We start from the raw sequence: 21,536 nt of genomic DNA, 5'->3' as shown, positions 1-21,536 counted from the left end.
CTAACACAATTTAGAAATAAAATTAAACCCCCCAAAAAACGAGCACTGAGAGAGCTATACAGAAAGTAAAATAGAGAAAACCACCGGGTGAAAAAGTATGGTAAAAGATTTTCCCTCATCAATTTTTTTGTTTATGTTTGTTTTGTCTATCTTTGCACTGTATGTACAACTTGCATGTTAGTGTCAGGTTTTTTTGTTTTTGTTTTTAACAAATTCACACAATCACTATATAAATCACAACTATTCATTTAACATCATGATGGCGACCACGTACAGCGCGGTCCTTCTTTCCATTGACTTAAGAGACAGATTAAAAAAAAAAAAATTCCCAAACACACACACACAAAAAAGACAATGAATTTGCATGATGGCCTGACTATATAATATGTACATGTCCTAAATAAAAATAAATAAAAATTTGTAATTCATCTAAGTGGTTTTTTCTGTCAATCCTTTCCCGTTCACTACCACAATGGTATGATAATTACATTAATTAAAAGCCCTCCTTTATTTTTTTATATTTTTTTCAATTAAATTTTGAAAAAAAATTAACTTCTGACATTTTTTTGCCATTTAAAAATGCAGATTTGAAGCTGATGACTCTAACATGATTCTACAGTTGGTTTGTTCCGGGTTTTTTTGCGGCAAAAATCAAGGACAAATTTCATCGGTTTGCTGTATTGTGTTTCAAAAATCTCTCGCTGGACATGATTTGTTTCTCTCCAGATTTGGTCACACATACAGTAGTAAATATTTTCAGTAGACTGCGCAACATTACCATTTAGGTGGGGATGCCGTCTTCGCAAAAATATCCATGGCGTTATCAAATCTAGTGATGAGATTAGATCTCATGACGAGACGAGATCTAGTGATGAAATTAGTGTACGTTTATATTTCCAGTTTGGGCTCTGTGCCCAAATACCCGCTCAACGGTTACAAACGGAGAGTTGGGGGTGACTACAGGGATGGATGTTCGAATGCATATCCAATGACGCAGAGACGCTCATGCTAAGACGCTATGGCTCTGTGCACATTCAGAATAAAGGTAGTTGTGCTTAGTTTGTGCAATATGCGCGCGTTCCGGTACACGCCTGCGGTGTGACCCGTCCACTGGTCTCTCACGAGTGGTCCAAAAGCGCACCTACTCGCGCACACAGTCAATTCGCAGAGTGCTGAAATTTAGTGTGATTTCTGATGATCAGTTCATTTACTTCACACTTGTGTGACCAATTGGAAAAAACCAAATCCTTAACATGACCTAATCAACTGTGTAGAATCATACCACCTCCTGGGATTTTTTTACAATGATTTCATGTTAGCGCCCCCCCCCCCTTCCCGAACGAATGACTCTTCAAACTACATATTCTCTTTCCCATTCAATCTTATCATCTTCAAACCTATATAATATACACACGATCGTAAAAAGCAAACACGAAAAATTCCTGCTTACAGGAGAGTAGGATTGGGCGAATTTCTTTAAAAAAATAAAAGAAAACCCCCCAAAATTTCCCCCAATAAAGTATTCAAACACATCCATCAGTGACTCACTGGTGTCGGCAGAGAAGGAAAAATGAAAGAAAACTTATTGTCAGAACGATGCTCGGAAGTACTGCTTTTCGGTGCACTGCGAACCACCAACTAACAATTCTGCATGAACCTTTCAGACGTTCTTCCAGTAAGTTTTGAAAGGTACGTAGATCATTTGCTTTTTGTGCATTTTTTATTCAAACTTTAAGCACGCAATTGCTCTAAATCTTTAAAGTAGGGTGCATATCAACTAACCTGTTGAAGTTTGTAGATCAGTACTGCCAACGTTTGCATCTTGCAATCAGGGAGATTGTGTATAACAATCTGGGAGATATTTAGAATTACACTCAACATAATAGGGAAAAAGTTTCCATAATCAGGCAGATTTTCCAATATGTTCATCAGAACATGGAAAAATTGGTTTGTTTTCAGGGAACTTTCTGCAGCTTCAGGGAGAGTTGGCAGTGGCTACTGTACATTTCAATAAAATGTGTGCAAACTTCTTCGAGTCCCGTTACTGGATTCCGTTGCTATTTAAACACATGTCAAAAAGTGCAGCCGCGGGCACCATATTTTAAAACCACTTTCAATGTAGTTTTCTTTCAAACAAAACCATTTCAGGCGGAATAATTCCACAGGGTATTTGATACCAGTCCTATCCTCAATTTGAGCAAGATTTCCGTCTTTAAATCGGCAGGTACTTTTCCGGGTCATTGCAAATGAATTTTGGTAGGTACTTAAACTGGGATGTGTTATAGATGAAAATTTCAGTGACGTTAGATGACGTCATCATGTGACATGTGAGGTCACATTAAAATTGCAGATTTTAAAGGCCAATACCTACAGAACTACAGGTCTGATTGGGTTGAAACTTGGTACGTACCGAAACTTGGATGTGGTATAGATGAACATTTAGTGACGTCACGATGACGTCATCACGTGACATGTGACGTCACATTAAAATTGCATTTTTTTAAAGGCCAATATCTACAGAACTACAGGTCTGATTGGGTTGAAACTTGGTATGTACCTAGACCAGGATGTGATAAAGATGAAAATTCAAGTGACGTCATGCTGACGTCATCACGTGACATGTGACCTCATATTAAAGTGCATATTTTGACGGCCAATATCTTCAGAACTACATGTCTGATTATGTTGAACATTGGTGCGTACCTAGACCGTGATGTGTTATAGATGAAAAGTGATGTAACGTCATCATGATGTAATCACGTGACATGTGACGTCATAATTCAAAGCTCTATGAGAATGTAATCACATAGTATGCCACCATTTATTTTAAACAGAACTACACATCCTTCCTTGATGGAACTTATACTTGAAACTGTCACGTCACAAAAAGTTACCGAAACAGCCCTGTGTTTGTCCACAAACTAAGTCTAGTTTTTTTTTTGTTTTTTTTCAAGCTTGGATTGTACAGACAAGGTGGGTACTCTTGCTTTTTTGTGTCTGTATACACCTTGGTGTCCTCCATCATATACCATGGTGCCCTCCATCATTTTGAGTCCAGCTGCCCACGAAAATTTGAAAAAACAAAAATTGACGCGAATGATCGAAATCGATGCGTGCGCTGACCAGAGAGACCGACAATTTGGTTTTTTTGGCCTTAGCTCCAAATGTGGCCGTAAAAAGGCTGTGGTTATTGTGCCAAGAGTTTACAGCGTGCATTCTAATACTTGGGGAGGATCTACTGCCGAGTTTGTAAAGCGTTTTGAAAGTTTTGACTGTCGACTGTAAACTATTGCTACTTTATGTTTTTTTTAAGTCTGACAGATTTTATTTCTGGTTTTTCTTTCATTTTTCATTCTCGCAGAGTCACTGTTATTTTCTTTGTCTTTAAAATCTATTTTAGTTGTTTTTTCCCCCCTTTTTCATCAAGCTTGAAGTAAACTTAAGAATTTTATTTTAGGATATGTACAGTCATGCATGCAACAAATAAATACGAGCCGTGGCGTCAATCACTTCACGGTTTCCATGACAACGCCACTCTCGCTCGTATTCATCTTCGTAATTTAATTTAAACTGTAAAATTACATTGCAACAATTTTCATTAAATCTTTTTTTTTGTCGTGTTTCATTTAAATATTATCAATGTTCACAATTTTTTTTTTTTTGAAGTTTTTTTTTTTTGTAATTTATTGTATAACTCTGTGTAAAACCACTCTGGGTTCGGTGGCTGGGTTCTGAGTATAAAGCTCGCATACTTCGTGGTGGTTGTTGTGGTGGTTGTGGTGGTGGAACTTTCCGTGGCAAAATTTTACTTCACAATTCAAAAAAAAAGAAGAAGACCAAAAACCTCAAAAATTTGAATAATGTGAGCAGAACGGCCATACACTCAGCTGACTCACCAAACCCTGAACAGTGAAACCTACAAACCAATCAACCCATTTCCTCTGATTTTGACCAAGTCTTCTCGCTTTTTGTTCTATCCCCTTGTTCTTCTGTTCTTCCCCCGGCTGCGATGCAACCCGCAAGAGGTCAACAGTCAGGGGTCGTCGCTGTAGCCGCTAAGAGGACTCTGGGTGAAAATTGAGAAGAAAGGCTTTGGAGGACTGGGGTGGGGGAGGGTGGGGGTGAAGGGGAGATTGGGGTCAATCTGGGAGGGCTGTTGTCACAGCAACTCGTATTGTCTGAGGTGCATCCGTTGGATTATATCCCGGCAGTCGTTGAAGACCCGTCTGATGTTTTCCGTATCCACCGCGCAGGTGAAGTGGGGGTAGCAGTAATGCCTGCCGTCGCCGCTAGCTGTGCTGATACGCTGAAAAGAGTTTTTAAGAAAGGGGGAAAAAGATGATTTCAAAGTTTAACAGAGAAATTGACTGGACTGGGGTTTGAACCTGCGACCTCTTGATTACCGTTCTGGCGCTCAACCAACTGAGCTATTCAAAGTCAATATCTTTGTTTCCGGATAAGTGCGCTATAGAAGTCTACATCACTATTATTGTTATTGTTCGAGGGACCCTAGTCAGAACTCATCAGCCAGTATATGCCATGTAGCTGTGGATCACGGCATAAGTCAATGTGATAGCAACATTAGCAATGCTGCAAACCTGGGAAGTAGCAAACGGAGATCACTCAGAGAAGATACGGCCTTTTATGATAAAGTGAAAAGAAACCTGTTTTTTCCCCAAGTGACTGGAAGTATAATGAATGAAACAGACAATCTAAATTTATTAGACAATAAGGTTTAGGGGTGGAGTGCGGCCTAGTGGTTAGGGTTTACGACTTGTGATCAGAGGGTCTGCGGTAAAATTTCAGCTGCTGGCCATATGTTGCATCCTTGGGCAAGCCACTTTACCCCCACTTGCCTCTCTCCACCCAGGAGTGTAAATGGGTACCGGCATTAGCTGGGGAGTAACCTGTGATGGACTGGAATCCTGTCCAGGGGGGGCATAGAAAAATTCTCAGTCATTTCATGCCACTGAAACCACAGATAAACACTGGCCAGCGACAGACTTTGCTTTTTTACAAGGTGGATATATGTTAGTTTTGGATCTATGGTATGGGGAAGGGGAGGTATGGAGTACCGAAGTGTGACGTCATTTAGAACCAGAAAGTATAGTGCAAACGAATGGAGTACGCGTGCGTGCTGGTTCACGGGTTGAATCACGCGCTAATGTCTTTCACACACATTTTGTGCGCGTGACGTATTCACTTCGGTACTCCATGAGTTGTGAGACATGAGGAGTTGCGAGAATTTGATGAAACTGTCGAACCTTTTACAAAATGGTTGAGCTGTCTCAACAGTCCAGGGTGTATCTCGAAAAAAGTAAGCACGAGGTGCCGGGGGGGGGGGGGGGGGATAACAAGATTTCTCTACATTGTTATGCAGGATTTCAGAAGTCAGTAGTGACAACAGATCTACAAATTAGCTCCGCCTATAACATTTCGAACAATCACATCCGTGAGTAATGTAAGACGTGCATGTACAACAGTCCAATATCCATGCACATGTGTGTACAACACGCAGAGCTGCAAATAGAGCGCGGTACTGAAGATGTGCATGTGTTAAACTGCCTGCACTTGTGCGTGGGCCTACACGATATGAAATAGCAGAGAGGTGGCTAACAGTTACGGATAGCTAAATGTATGCCAACACGCATCCCTTCAGATGTGAAACATCTCCATCGCTCCGTTTTCCAAAAATTGTATACTTACAAGGAATTCGTCCCGAATGAAGAATTTGGCCTTCACTACACACTCGTCCTCGCCAGGTTCAATTTGTGCTGGAGATAATAAAAGACATCAGATTTGACAATTAAAATAAACATACCACTATGTGGCAGAAGACATTTTAGAAGTTTAAAGATTCAGAAAAAACAAAAAAAACATTTCAATTACATCACAGACCAAAAATACCACCTTGAAGAGGAGATCACTTTTTTTTCAATTCTGGAGAGACACAATGAGGTTGGAAATTTTTCCGGAGATCGGATTTGAAAGTCAGAAGAGTACACAACAATACTGATTGCTATTTCATGTGAACATGCAGGCAAAGCACAAAGTGCAACGACTTATAAGTATGATGTTTTTTTGGCCCGTACTTGCCGTTGAGAGACCCTCATGCATGTGAGTGCATTGCATTATGAAACATAGTGAGTGAGTGAACATGGACAAAAACTATACCTAACCTTTATGTGCGCCTACATGTGTTTATTTGTCATCGTTTTAGTCGTGCTGGTAATTCTTTATAGACTCCATGCACAGGTACCCCCTCAACGGTTACAAAGAGAGAGTTGGGGGAGACCACATGGGAGGGACATTCAAACACATTCCCAGCGGCATCTGGCGTTCACGCAACTGCACCTCTGTGAAGCGTATCTTTGGAATAAAAACATTTTTCGTGCGTACTTTGCGTTATACGCGCGCGAACCGGTACTCGCACGCGCTGTGTGCCTCAACTGGAGCTCTCGAAAGTGGTCAAAAGACGTCAGCTACTGTTGACGCACAGAGTCCATTCTGATCATCTTCTTTATTCAAATTAGTCCTATTGTCTCTCTACAAACAATTTTTTTCTGAGAAACCAAAGTTTATACAATCTGAAAATGTATGGTTTTCTTCAAAAACCCCAAAGTAGGAAAATTTGCACGGCTACATTGTAATCTAGTTTTTAGGAAGTTATAGACTTCTTTTTCGACCAAACAATATTTTACTTTATCATAGAAGTCTGCAAAAAAAAAAATTGTCTAGTGCATGCTTTCCAGGAACCAAAACGACAACTTCCTGGCGACCACTTCATTGTGTAAAAATCACTCACAAAGAAACCTCAACGGCCATCTTTATTTTTTTCCTCGCGCAATGGGAAGAACAGAGAAATCAGAACTATGACAAAGTGAAAACAACATAAGGAGTGTTTCATCTTGATAAAGCATGCATTTATGACGTGACAGCAAAAAAAAAAAAATGATTTACCCGGGTTTACTGTGTTTTATTCCCAAAATGAAGCCAAATACAATGTCAAAAGAAGAAAAACAAAAGCAAAGATGTATGTCAGTAAACGAGTAGCTTATCATGAGCCAGCAGGGAATGGTAAGCATACTTTTCTCTGAAACTTTTGCACCCACTATGTAAAGCTTAAAGGTAATAAACAACATTTGCTTCTGCTGTCATTTTCAGAAATGGACGGATTTGGGGATTAGTATTTTATAGCAAATATTGTTACACTGACCTGTTTAAGGTTTTGTGTTCATAGATGCTGGAAAAACCAAGGGGAAAAAAATGCTGTTTTTATAGTCTGGTTCCCTGACCCTACTTCCGACGAAACGGAGCAGCAATTTATAGACGTTGGAAATTGTCAGGTCAGGGAACCAGACTAGCTCTTCACAGATGTGTAACAGATTGCAAGCGAAACGTGGAGTAACTAAATTTGGTAAATTGGGGGCAGTATTGGTCGGTCGACCATCGTTGGAAATTGTTACAAAAATTCCAATAAAAAAAAAAACCCCAAAAACCCGGCACACCAGGTGCCAGAATTTCACAGGATGCTTGAGACTACTATTTACTTACAATCAAGTACATGTAAGGTGTTTCATAATATTTTGGTAGTTTTGTTTTTTGATGTTTGCAAATGTTGTATATTACCTTTAACTCTAACCCTCCTCATTCCTCCAAACTCAACCACAGGCCAATTTCATGGCGCTGCCAAGCACAAACATTTGCTTAGCACAAAAAAGTCTGGCTTACAAAAGCAGGTTACCAGCCAAAACTCCATGTGATGCATTTTGCTCCTGATTAGTATTCAGCTGTTGTTTACTTAGCATGAAAATCACATGGCGTTTTGGCTGATAACCTGCAGTTATAAGCCAGACTTTTTTGTGCTAAGCAAATTTTTGTGCTTGGCAGCGCCGTGAAATTGGGCCCAGGTGCTTTTGGAGGATTTTGGAGGATTCAGGCTGGATGCCATTATAAGTGCCTGTAGATTTTGGAGGGTGCATTGTGTCAAGGTCTTAAGCCGTACCTTGTGGTTTCACATTTTTAAGCTTAGCCATGTATAAACGTAGGTCAAGATTATATTGGATATCGTCCACACTGCTTCTAGATACCATCGACACTCCCTCAATGCATTAAAAGTAATTGTTTTTGAGGATTTGAAGGTTTGAGGCTGTATCCATGGAGACCATGGAGGCAGGGGCGGTGGGTGGTGGGGGGGGGGGAACTAACATCCTTAGCAACATTTTGCCATATATTTTTTTCAAATAAAATAAAAGCATCAGCACTTAAATAGTGCTAATAGTAGTATTACCCTTATGCACTTTTAACCAATTTTTTCTGAACAAAAACCAAATTGAATATTGTCCCTTTTGAATAGAGCCTCCGTTACTGATGGTGTCCGTAACACGCCCCCCCCCCTTCTAAACCCCTTTGATTTCGCAGCATCTTGATAACAAGAAAAAAATCCTCGCTACCTTCTAGCAATGAGTGGTCTTACGGCAAATTTGTTGTCCCTATCCCCATTGATATTGGTCTGGGGGTCGCCCATGATTTGACTGAAGTGGGACCAGGCTCGCGCTCAGGTGGTACGCACGCACTAACTGCTCCTTCTTCCAATAGGGTTAGCCAAATGCGCACGTGCCTAAACTTTGAGAATGTATGCCACAGGTACACGAGCATGGTTCCACCTAAATAAAAAAATGGCTTTTAATTTTGTTCACAAGTATTTCGGTGACAGAACAGACTATCACCAAAATACTTGATTTTCAAGTTGATGCATTAATGTGGACACTCCAAAAGATGCGAAATGAAGAAAAGGCTACTTACCCCCCCCCCCCCCCAAATAACTTTTGATGATTTTTATCTTACCATCTGGGGGTATGGTGTAATGCTCAAATTCGCTGAAGTAGTCTTCGATCTTCGAGCGGCCGGCTTTGACTTTCTCTGCCAGAAGGTCCTGCTTGTTGAGAAACAAGATGACGGAGATTGTCCGCAGCCACCTGGGAGTGGGGAACAGGGTGAAAGAGACGGAGACAAAAAGGGTGGGGGAGGACAGGGAGGGAGAAAAGTTGAAAGAAAAACACATGTTCATTAATGTTAGAAGAATCAATTTCAGCATGAACTACCTATTTTATCATTTTGCACAATTGTGTGGAGTCACTTGGGTCAAGTCTGAGTCTCGAGTCATTTGGTTCAAGTCCGAGTCCATGTGTCGCATTTGTATGTAATAAAAGTGCTTGGACAAACATACATTTACATGTAAGCAGTATGTAAGTGATGCACTGTCACAGGCAATAGGGAGGGGAACATTTAGCAACACGACCCGGAGAGCGGTGCGGTACGACCGCCTGATTACTAGTGCAGACGTCTTACCACTCAACCACCGAGCTTGCTGGTTTGGGGTTCAAATCAGATTGGTATTCCAAACAAATTTAAAAAAACATGCTTGAAGTTATTCTTCATAATGCTTGAATGGCAAATTACAAAGTACCAAGGTACAGGGACAGGAAATTATGTTACACTTTGGACCCTTAGTTTACAGAATGATTGTTTTGAGGAAAAATCCCCAATATAGTTATTTATAGGTATTGTTTTAGAAGCCTGCTCTCGTAAAAGTTAAAGGTTTCGCAGTTAAGTTGTTTCTGAGTATACAGCCACTTCAATACCCATTTCCTGTACGTAAAACTACCAAATGATGGATATGATGTACTTCACATATGACATTCGATCCACTTATAGGTAGAGTAGATAATTTATTATTTGTGCCTTTGTTTCGTTGAAGCAACAAAAGTGCTCAAAATCTAAACCTGATGACGTTTTAGCTCTGTGAATGCTGTATATTCCAAGAAAACAAGTTGCCGGGTCATATTTTGAATTGCACCTGAAATCAGCATCCGGAACACGTTCTCATTCAGCCGACTGCGGCTAGGCAATTTCACGCACTGAACCGACGAACAATAGCAACCGCGCGCACCCATTCACTGATTGTACGCATTAATGAATTCCCCCAATAACAAACCAAATACAAACAGAAATTTCCAAAAATATGTCATTTGACTCATCTTTGGATATGACCTTCTGTTATTTCTTTCTTCAAAATGACAGCATGCCAGAAGGAATCATTTCACAGGGAGTTTAAAGCCATTACTATCTTCAAACCAAGTAAGCTTTTTTAACAATAATTTGGTCAGTTACTTTTTTGATAACTGCAAATCATCTACTCTACCTTTAAATATTTGGTTAACATCATTGCAAAATTGCTTTGCGGGGACAAAAGTCGAGCTTGGCATGCAAAACAACGTGGAGTACTTGACCAAATTTCCCAACCAAATGAGAACCAAACCAGCTCAGAGGAAACGATCCACCACAACAGCGGCACATACGGAAATATTTAACAGTGAATCGTACGGTGAATGGAATACATATTATACTTTCTTTTTGGTAAAAAAAACCCAAACTGACTGTAATCTCGTATAAGGTACTTTTGAGAGTGATATGTGTCTGAAGACTTACAACATTGAATCTTATGGGTTCACTTTATGTCTTCCTTTCTTCACTTTTCCAAATCGCAAGTCTACACCACGACTGTAACCCTTCTTCCATAACTTCTTAAAATAAAAAAGCCACATCAGAAGGAAGAGGCAAACCCTCCGTGGGTTCAAAGACTTAACTGGACAATCTCAAGAAACCGACACTGAGGAACTCTGTCTAGAAGAAAATTCAAGCACACTGTATCTCATGGGTTCACTTTATGTCTTTCTTTCTTCACTTTTCCAAATCGCAAGTCTACATCACGACTGTAACCCTTCTTCCATAACTTCTTAAAATAAAAAAGCCACATCAGAAGGAAGAAGCAAACCCTCCGTCGGTTCAAAGACTTAACTGGACAATCTCAAGAAACCGACACTGAGGAACTCTGTCTAGAAGAATTTTCAAGCACACTGTTATCTTGTTGGTTTACTTTATGTCTTCCTTTCTTCACTTCTACAAATCGCAGGCCTACACCGCACCGCGACTGTAACTCTTCTTCCATAACTTCTTGAAATAAAAAGCCACATCAGAACGAGAGGAGAAATCCTCCGCTGGTTCAAAGACTTAACTGGAAAATCTCAAGAAACAGACATTGAGGAGTTCTGACTAGAAGAAAAATTCAAGCACAATGTACGTCGACAACTTGGAAAGGGTTCCCGCAGAAATCGTCAAATAAAATTCCATGATTTTTCCATGACAAAATTAGGGCTTTCCAAGACCAATTCCTATGCTGTTTTTTGCATCGTAGGAGCCTATTTACAATACACTGGCCGGTCATCATGCTGACAATAAGTGTGCATTAATACCAAGACGACTTCCCCTCATAGCCATCTGATTCTCCCAGCTTTTCATGTTACCAAACACTAACATGTACAAGGGGAGTCAGGTTGGCGTAGCAGTACTTTCCTCGCCTTCCACCGCTGTGACCCGGGTGGATTGGGTTTTTCCCAGAATATTCTTCTGGAGTTTTCCTCCCACCACTAAAACTGTAACTTCTTCTCATTGTCTTCTCTCTACATGTTTCTTCAGGTTTGTGAGCTACAGTGCCTAGGGCGCTTTTTAGGAATCCTTGGTTTCATTCCCGGAAAAATGAATAAATAAAGAAGGCATCCTGTCACCGTCTTCCGAGCATTTCATGGTACAACAAAGCTCTGAACACCTCTATATCTATAGCAATTGCATATCCTGAATAATGTAACTAGGACTGCGAAAGCCAGATAACCAAATATAAGACGTCATCATGTAGGTGTTGTGCATGAGCAGGATTCCATGACTTTTCCAAAACTTTTTTCTTGGACTGTCAACTTTCCATGATTCCTATAAAAAAAACCCCACAATTCCATGACTTTCCATGAAAGCTTTCACTTACAGGGATTTTTTTCCTGATGACTGTGGGAACCCTGCTTGGAAGTCCTGCTAGCCTATCCGTTTATTTTTTTAGTCTGCGTCTCTGTTCCCCGTGAGCAACTTCAATTAAGAACAAGCTGAAACTTTGCCAAGACCTCCCCGGGAGTCACAATGCCTACCATACATCACACGACCAGGGACCACCTCAGCTTTCTTTTTAAAGTTTTTTTCCATATGCCCTTTTCTTTTTAAGACAATAATTTATTGACATTTTGCCAAGACTTTTTCTAAAACGAAAAACAAGGCAACCATGAAGACCTTGCAAGCACTTGTGGAGGAGTATTGAGAGCACATAAAATTTTCATCCCTAGAAAAAGACAGGGCGAAAACAAACAAATTGAATGCGTGACATCCCTGAGCTGTGCGTGTTTTGGAAAAAGGAGACACCCTTTCCGGAGTTGGCCCAAAGCCCGGTCTGTAGACTTTGCGAAAAAAAAAAAAGATCGTTTGTGCGTTGGCCTCCACAGTGGTCTTAGAAACGGTACCAGGAACATCCTGGTCCCAATTTTTCCCTCATGACTCATCCAAACCTGCTCTTAATCTTTCCAATGTCATCCAATCCCCGTCCTAGTCCTGACAAACCTTTTAACAAGGACACAGAAAAGGGTGGAACAAAAAACCCCAGAAAGTACAGTGACCTAAACCCAATCTGGCTGTACTTTTTTTGGCTCTGTCCGAGAAGAAAATGAAAGAAGGACAGCAATAACGAATCTGCAGACAGCTGATTGTAGGCTTATTATGGACCAAATACAACCAACAGTAACCGGTATACACTGGAGTGAACCAGCGTGGACTGGCTGCAACTACTTTTGATGCAGCTTGTGACAGCTGCGTTGGGTTGCCTTTTCAGGGCCCATCACCATTCTCTGCAACGCACTGAATTCCATGCTAACAGTCACCATTCTCTGCCGACAGCATCAGCCCCCCCCCCCCAAACAAAATCTGCGCTAACCCTGTAAGCACAGAGTCCTTGAATATGGGATGTATGCATGGGCATATGCCAACATTCCTCGCTTACCTGCAAATATGCTAACCATAGGCACGGAACTTCCTGCTACAGTAAGCAGGAATTTTCACTGATGGAAGACAGAGCCATGAAACTGGGCACTGGCTTGACAGTGAACACATTTACCAGTAAAAAAAAGTAGTTCAGTGGCACCCAAGCCTCTACCAGGGAACTATGTGCACTCATGTGCTGTCAACGTTTCAAAACTGGAATTCAACATTTTGAGTCAAGACCGATGCATAATTGTATGCGAACGTGAATGCAAAAGCGAATTTCAGTCAGGAAACATTCATTGCAAGTTTTGCAACGAATGCTGGCCCTTGGCATATGTTAAGGCGCATCCTGAACTAATATTTAAGAAACACATAAATGTAGAGCTTACTTGCTCTGACCATTCTTTTTATAGCTCCATGCTTTGACTAAATATATTTATTCTGAAAGATGAGCAGACTGAGAATAGATTACGATCCATTATTCAGTGTGGCTAACACCAGAGACACCAGCTTCCTAAACTATCTTCTTTTTTTTCATTTCCTCATTTGACTTAATTGGTAGAAGATGAATTTTCATTTGCGGGGGGCCTTTGGCCTAGCTGCGAAAACTATTTTCGGCAACGACCGGAAAGTTACTCCCAGCCCGGTGGTATTTTTAGACACTGTTTTGAAAAACAGAATTGTGAGTGATATACTGATGGGCAAGGCATTCTGGAAATGACTTTCTGTAAATAGTACGATGGACAGGGTATTTATAGACTGGAAATATGCAAAAAGTCCTTCAGAATGACTAACGACCTGTCAGGGAACTGTTCTTAGACAGTGCGTACGAGGTTCTAAGGCCTGAACCCTTATAGAGAGGTTTCGCTAGTGAACAGATTCGGGGTAGCGTGCTGGATAGATCATCTGCTGGATTGGTCTTGTGACGTAATATGCAATTCGCTATCCGCTGCATATATACATGTACTTAATATGGATACATCACTCGCCACACGCTGTACCTTGTAAATTTTGTTAAAGTTTGTTCTGTGTTACATGTAAGAGAGGATGAATTTGCCGAACGTATATGTGCCATCTGTCCATGTTTCACAGCAGTGTTACTCGCAGATACAAGGCTTTAATTCAAAAGGCTGCCAATTTTGGATTACTGGGTTTTTGTTTTTGGTAACAGTTACAACTAAAGCGTATAGGTACGGTACGTGCACACGATGCGAAACAGTGGAATAGTCGATCATGGTTACAGATAACTAAACATATACGTACACGTATCAGTTCAGATGCGAAACCCTTCTAATCTTTTAATAGCGCCTTTTGCTCAATACTCAGAAAACAAGCATGAGGGAAAGCCTGACAAGCTTGCTTGGTTGGTAGGGGCGTGACTGGGGTCCTCAAATTGGCAAGAGAGAGGGGTGGGGTACTTGAGGGGCCTAATTTTCTGAGGGGGAACCCCTTTGCAGGGTTCGCACATAAATCTTGAAATGAAATTCTTGGACTTTTCCAGGACTTTTCCAGGACAAAATGAAGGCTTTCCGTGACCAATTCCTACGCTGTTTTAGGATCTTAGGAGCCTGTTGTCCTGGAGGCAAGGGACGCCACTCTCTTTCAGCCTTCTAGTTTGACACAAGACCGCTGAGCACCACAAAGGCATCACAATGGTGCACTGAACAAGCAACAAGTACAGAGCATACATGCATATAAAGAGGAAGCACAGTAAAACTGGAATGCAAACTGGACTGCCACAGGCAAATATCAGGCATCATCACGTACAGGTTGTGCAGGAATCCATGACTTTTTCCATGACTGTTTTTCTTGCAATATCGACTTCCCATTGACTCCTTGTGAAATATCAAAATTCAATGACTTTTCCATGATAGCTTTAAATGCCTGGATTTTCCAGGAGTATTCTATGACTGCAAGAACCCTGATTTAAAAACAAAAAACTACAAGAGATACCAACCTGTTGTTCCAGATACTTTTGAAGAGCTCCAGAGATTCTCGGAGCCGGTTTTGGCTCGGGTCTTCCCTCAGTACCAAATTGTAACTACTGCACGCGACCACAAAGATGATGGCTGTCACATCTGCGATGAAAGGCGAGTCAGACAAAGAGAAAAACAGAGTGAGAGAGGGTGTGACAGACAGGGAGGGGGGGGGGGAGGGGCACGAATCAGCTGTACAAATTGTCCGTGTTCTTAAGTTGTCATCCTGTAAATATGGGGTCCGAGTTTGTTTGTGTCCCTGTTACATAATAATAATAATAATAACAGGTTCTTATTAGCTTTACATTATTATTACCCCTGATCATTGGGCCAATTAAACATTCCAAATACCATCTCAGTTCCCTGGGGAGTATACAGCTCGATGCAGCCTGTAGGTGCAAGGAAGCTAATTCGATCACAATAACCATCTCTGCCCTCACAGGTACCCATCTACTCCTGGGTGGAGAGAAGCAATGAGTGACAAAGTGCGTTGCCCAAGGGCACACGCACCATGACCCCAGGCTGGACTCAAACCCACAACCTGCAGTTTTACCCACAGACCACGAATCCAGTGCCCTTAACCACGAGGCCACAGCACTCAAAAATATAAGATATAAGATTTTTTTTCTGCAAATTCAAGACATATTCTTTAATACCTTCTATCTCCAAAAGTGATTACACGTATAGAAAGCAAAGTACATGTACCTGCCAAAAAAATACAAATTTGTTTGAAGACAATCTTAATGATACTTGCATGGCACATTTTATAGGTCAGGTTATTCAGGGACACAAAAAGAGTTCACACTTTTGAACCACAAATGATTGGAATGACTCAAGTACACCCACTCCCCCAATCAATAGGTGACAATGTCAAATGTTTCTGGGTCATTCTATACATTAAGGGTCCAAAGTGTAACATTTTGTTCCCGTCCCTGTTACCTTCATATGTAATTTGTCATACAACTATCATTAAGAATGACTTCAAATGAGTTTCGTTATCTGTTGGACAGGTACATGTAGTGGGTTATTGATAATCGCTCTTGGAGGGCGACTGCATTAAGGAGTGCATCCGGAATGATCAAAACATGGATGTCAGACGTAACAAAGCGTACCCCAAATTTATAGAGTGACACTTCTGTCAATGGCAGGACATTTCGCAATCGCGCAATGATAATAGAAAGCTAACCCTGCCGCATCCTCCCAAATTCCACCGGGTTTTGAAGATTTTTCCAGAATTAACCCAAACCTTCCCAAACCCTCTAATTTCCTCTTTGCATAACTGAAGGATTTTGAAGGAATTGAGGTGAGCAGGCCCGATTGGACACTGGATGAAATTGGAGGATTACGACAATGGCTTGTTTTGCAATGGAGGATAACAATGGAGGATCTCAATAAGTTACACAGGCTAATGAAATCCTAAGAGCATGGAAATCCGATTTACGTGATAACGTGCCAGCAAACCAAGTTGAGGATTTCGAAAGATCCAGGCAGAGGCCCCCAGCGACAAAAAGTGGATTTTTTTGTAAACTCTTTGCCATTGGAGGATATTGGAGGATTCAGGCTGCTTCTGGGCAAGAGAGCTAAGGGGGTTAGGGCAAAGGAAGGAAGAGCCTGACCACTCTAACTTAACATGGGGCTGGATGCCCCCTGAACATTTGGGAGCAAAGACAGTGTCGTTGGTGTTCTTGGAAAGGCTCATGAAAGGTTCCTTGCAAAAAATCCTGGGGTTAATGCAACTTAAGGATATTTCAGCAGCCTCGACTCCATGGGCTGCGTGCGCGCATTCCTTCGCTAACCCCCGTCGTGTAAAATTTGAAAATGATGCTGATTGACTATTCAGAGCATACTGCATGCGTATTTCGAAGGCTGTACATCCTATATGCACTCGCGTTATCTGTATGAACGTCACGTCACGTCACGTCCAAACAATTCTTCAATACTGTGCGATACCTGTACGATATGGAGCCCAGAAGCCTTGTTTTTCACCAAAATAACTTCTATCTTGTGTTGTAAAAGGGACGGCAAAGGTACGCACATTTAATATAATCTTTGCTCTATAACGGGACGTCAAAATCTCATCTTTGAAAGGATTGATTCTCAAAAAAAAAAAAAAAAAAAAAAAATCAAACTTGAAAGCACTGCATCATCAACTTAAGTCCTAACTTAAATCTCTCAAATAGTGGGAGACATAATGAGGCCAAAAAAAAAATTACTTCTGCTTCCGATAACATTCCTTTCGAAAATAGGGTCGGTTTGTCGGAAATTATTTTTTTTGCCAATTTTTTTTATGCAGATTTAATGGGGTATTCAATTTTATACAACACCTGAATAAATCCCAGTCATCTGATTGGTGGATCGTTGATCACGTCATTGAATTATTCGTCCCAATGCGCGGCGCGCAGCGCACAGTGCAATGGAAGTTCTATTGCACGGTGAATAGAACTTCCATTGCCGACAGACCTCGTTTTTACGGTCGAAAATTTCGGGAAACACGCTGCATGTATCACTCCAAATACGAGTAGTGCGATCTCAAAATTAACTCTTGAACATGGAAATTACATACACAGACAAGCTGGATCAATTCTGTGAATTAACTTGCAAAAATGTTCTTTCTCCATCGGTGTTTTCGAATACGACCATTTGACAGTGCACCGGCATGCAATGCATAGCCATGCTAGCGCTATCGATCGCATAGCCATGCACTAGACTAGTTACTGCATTTTCATCATGTCTTCTAAATGGCCCCTGCGCAGCGCGGCGGGAACCAGTCATCGCTGCGTTGAGCTAGGTTTACACACGTGATTATAGTCACCGTGACATGGAATTGCGAAGTAGTTATATCGCGAAGTGAATTTGTAAAAATAACGGAGGTTTCTTTTGAAAAAAATGGGGAATGCAAGTAAGAAAACAAATAAATACAAGCATTTTTTTGATGCAAAAGGGTTGCTGAGAGGTATTTTATGAAGGCAGAAAAGACAACAAGATTATATTTTTATTTATTCAATCATTATTATTTTTTTCTTTTTTGGAATTGCCGATAAAAAATTTATGGTCGCAGCCTAAAAATAGGGTCGGTTGGGTAACCGGAAGCAGAAGTATTTTTTTGGGCACAATACCAGGGGTTAAGATCGTGCAAGGCATGGTGGGAACCAACATGGCGCGGCATGATCGTACACGTGGGAAAGAGGTCGACATCTGAGTTACTTAAATATGGCTTGCAATGGACAGATCTATTATGCCCCGCCCACTGACGCCTTGCCCAATCACAACCTGCGTGGACGTAAGTCTGACATGCGCGCACGCGCAAGTACGTGCGACAAGCTCGGCTGGATCATGCAGTGATGCATTGGAGAGGTGCAGGCATTGTTGACCAGTGGGCGGGGCCTAATGGATCAATCCATTACACAAGCACCGATGGACGAGGCAAATACCACCCCACCCCATAGACATGGGTGTTACTGCAGGTCATGGCCGAGTATTTGGGACGCGGCTTATTCTATACTTAGTCCTCTGTGCAGTGCATTCATTATTTTGTATTGTTGTCTTTACCGTTGAAACACTGGATCCACTTTCTCCTTTCGTCTCTCTGCCCTCCTACATCGAACATGCTGCAAAGAAAAGACAATCAAAAATCATACGCAGTCAATATCTATTCCAACTGTGATAGGCCTGAGACATGAAGGTGTCACGCTTCCTTTACATGTGTGCTTTCTCTATGGAAACCAGGTGGGGACAAAAACCACCGAGCTCCAATTAAAGCCGCCCTCAGGTCTCCCTTGAGACGACACAGAAGAGTGGGCAACTGACTTTACAGGATCTAGCTACGCCTGAGCTACGACCTTCGGGATCATACCAGTCGCCCAATTTATTATTTTTTTGCGACCTGAGTGTAACTGTGTTGATATTAAGACAATTGGCATTAGTCGGCGCAAAAAAAAATCAACAGTCACAAAAGGAGAACAATTTCATGTTTCCGACGGGCGCGAATCAATCGCAGTTGACCTGTGTAAAGTTACGACATCGTGGTCCACTCACATTCATGTGTCAGCTGCTGGTTTTTCCTATTTACAAAGCTCGCACGTGAATATATTCATGCACGGGGTAAATAGGTATGCATGGGCCATTATAGCAATGGCTACCTTGATAGTCTACTATGCATGTGCTTTACTAAGCAATCGTGAAATCAAAGCACAGGCCTAGTGCGCATGTGCAAACATCGCCTAGCTACACGAACAGACGGCAGCACACGCACAGCACCGTTTTGCTGAGATAACTGACGCATAAACTCGACATAATTTGGGTGCATACATATGAAGTACAGTAAAACAAATATCACATGGTTTGAGGGTCGATAGTAGCTATTAGATCCCCTCGGTATTGAAAGTTGAAAAAACTAGTTCCTGCTTCACCCCAGAAACTAGTTTGTCAACTTCCAAAACCTCAGGGTGCTGATATCCACTATCCACCCTCAAACCATGTTATGTGTTGCTTAATAAATGCATGTGCTTAGAGGATATAAATCCAGCGACAAAATGACGAATATTGCCAGACAGGCGTTTGTTCAGCGCCAACTGATTTGCATACTGAAGCCTTGCCGCACGAGGTTGCTGTACGCGCTTTGTACAGTACGCGTGAGTGTATTGGCATGCGGCTACCGTTATCTTAGTGGCCGACCATTGATCATCAGACGCTATTGTCGAACGCCTTGACCAAGGTAAAAGGTTACTTGGGCTGACTCAGGAGGGGGATACTTACTGAAAGTTTACTTTGTCAACTTGAAACCTCGTTTCAAATATACCCGATGTTAAAACACGACACCGCAGGATATCCTAAGAAATAAAAAAACAAAAATCATTAAAAACAATTCAAATCAAGCCTCGTTATTTGAGAGAAAGTTGGATTTATTTGTTAGAAAAAGTTTGATGTTTCTTGAAAAGAATAAACTCCACTCTTTACTTTTATACAAAGCTACTCTTTTGTTTTCAGAGGTAAGCATCTTGTTTTCTGAAATACTCATGTGAGGTTTTTTGGGGTCAGTTTTTTTTGTCTCGTGTCTTAGTTCCTGCATTACTGATGCATTTAAAAAAAATGTTTATTTGGTCAATCGTTTCAATGAATTTTTCACTGCCTCTTACATACTTGAATTTTTCGTCTTGCCATTTTTACATTGATTTTATTGAGTCATCAATTTGGGGTTTTTTGGGTTTTTTTTGGTATTTTGGTCATATTAATGATATCCTGTTACTTTCTTAATTATTGTAAATTTAATATAATTAAATTACACATTTTGATCAGTTGTACTTTTCTAGAATATTTATCATAATTTGTTAGTATTACTATTAGAAAGTAAAAATGTTTATGTTGAAGAATTTGTGGGGGGGGGGGGGGGGGGGGAAGAGGGCTAAAGGGATAGGGCTGTGCCGAATACTGATAAATCTTTTTATTTGAATATTCAAAAATTTGAGAGGTCTTGAGGAGATGATGAAAAACATCCATGCTGTTTTTTTTTTGTCATGTAAACAAAATTATGTATTAAAGTTGTGTGGTTTTATATTTTGTCAAATGCCATACTTTATTCGACATCCACTTTCGCGCATGATCTGAGCACTTCCATGAACAAATTTAGCTCACAAATTTCCTCTTTTCAAATCAATCGAACAAATTTAGCTCACAATTTTCCTCTTTTCAAATCAATCAAATATCAAAGCACTCAACTACCTCTTCTTCATATGATACTCGATTAAAATTGTTGTCAATTTTGGACAACTGTATGAGCGTTCAAAAATCCCAATTGGCTGGCCAGGTCCGGGCTGGCGTTTGTTAAACAGCCCATTTTGTAGATTTGAATATTCGATTTAGAATAATCAAATGTACCCAATTATTCAAAACTGCACAGCCCTAGAAAGGGATTGGGAGGGGGGGGGGGAGGAAATCAAAAGCGTCTTACCTGTTCACTTGGACTATAATCTGACTGGCTAATATCATCAACTCTATTTAAAAAACTGCAGAAGAAGAATTGAAATAGGAAAGAGAGAAACGAAAAGTATGCATTAGAAAAACGAAACACACCGGTGTACAAATGAATTCATACAATGCAATTCATGGTGAAATCACAGAAAATATTTTTAAAATTTGAAATTAAAGGAAGTGTTTTCAAGTTTTGCATTCTCTTTTATTGACCGCAACAAAATGTGCTTCATCAGTGTACTGGGGGAACCATACAATTTAATCCTAAAAAAAAAACCCTTCAATTTCAGGATTCCTTCACAGCACTAGGCACAGTTGACTTTTTATCATACAGGGCGATTCCAAAAAAAGTGGAACCCAAACCCCCAAAATTATATTTCATATTTAAAAAAATATGTAGCACCAAAAATAATAATGACTGGGAAGCCAATTTCATAAGATACTTTTAGATGAAAAAATTACTGAAATTGCTTAATCCGTTCAAAGAATTTCACCATTTATACACAATGACCCTAAAACCTCTTTCGTCCAAAAAAAGTGATTTCAAGAATCATGGTCACAATTATTGTCTTCAAACAACAACAACGATAAAACCTCAGTTTAAAAGTTAAAAATATTCAACAAAGTCCTTTTGAAGGCCCGTCTTTGAAAAAAAGTGGATTTTATAAATCGTAGTGT

At 40.6% G+C, this 21,536-nt stretch overlaps 1 protein-coding gene across 1 annotated transcript in view; it reads right to left on the bottom strand.

The window, feature by feature from the left end:
- Nucleotides 1–3,143: 3,143 nt before the first annotated feature.
- LOC119744589 (guanine nucleotide-binding protein G(s) subunit alpha-like) overlaps nucleotides 3,144–21,536 on the bottom strand; it is a 64,884-nt gene continuing 46,491 nt past the window's right edge. The window contains exons 6-12 of the mRNA XM_038220598.1: nucleotides 20,839–20,893; nucleotides 19,647–19,720; nucleotides 18,441–18,499; nucleotides 14,873–14,993; nucleotides 8,848–8,978; nucleotides 5,707–5,774; nucleotides 3,144–4,306 (exon numbers count right to left, since the gene is read on the bottom strand). Coding sequence (XP_038076526.1) covers nucleotides 4,160–4,306; nucleotides 5,707–5,774; nucleotides 8,848–8,978; nucleotides 14,873–14,993; nucleotides 18,441–18,499; nucleotides 19,647–19,720; nucleotides 20,839–20,893 — 655 coding nt within the window. The 3' untranslated portion in view covers nucleotides 3,144–4,159. The remainder of the gene's footprint in view (nucleotides 4,307–5,706; nucleotides 5,775–8,847; nucleotides 8,979–14,872; nucleotides 14,994–18,440; nucleotides 18,500–19,646; nucleotides 19,721–20,838; nucleotides 20,894–21,536) is intronic.

This window comes from Patiria miniata, unplaced genomic scaffold (assembly GCF_015706575.1).
Source record: "Patiria miniata isolate m_02_andy unplaced genomic scaffold, ASM1570657v1 HiC_scaffold_12, whole genome shotgun sequence".
In the NCBI taxonomy this organism is placed as follows: Eukaryota; Metazoa; Echinodermata; class Asteroidea; order Valvatida; family Asterinidae; genus Patiria; species Patiria miniata.
The sequence above is the reverse complement of the archived record's forward strand: the minus strand, read 5'-3'. Positions and strand labels throughout refer to the sequence as shown.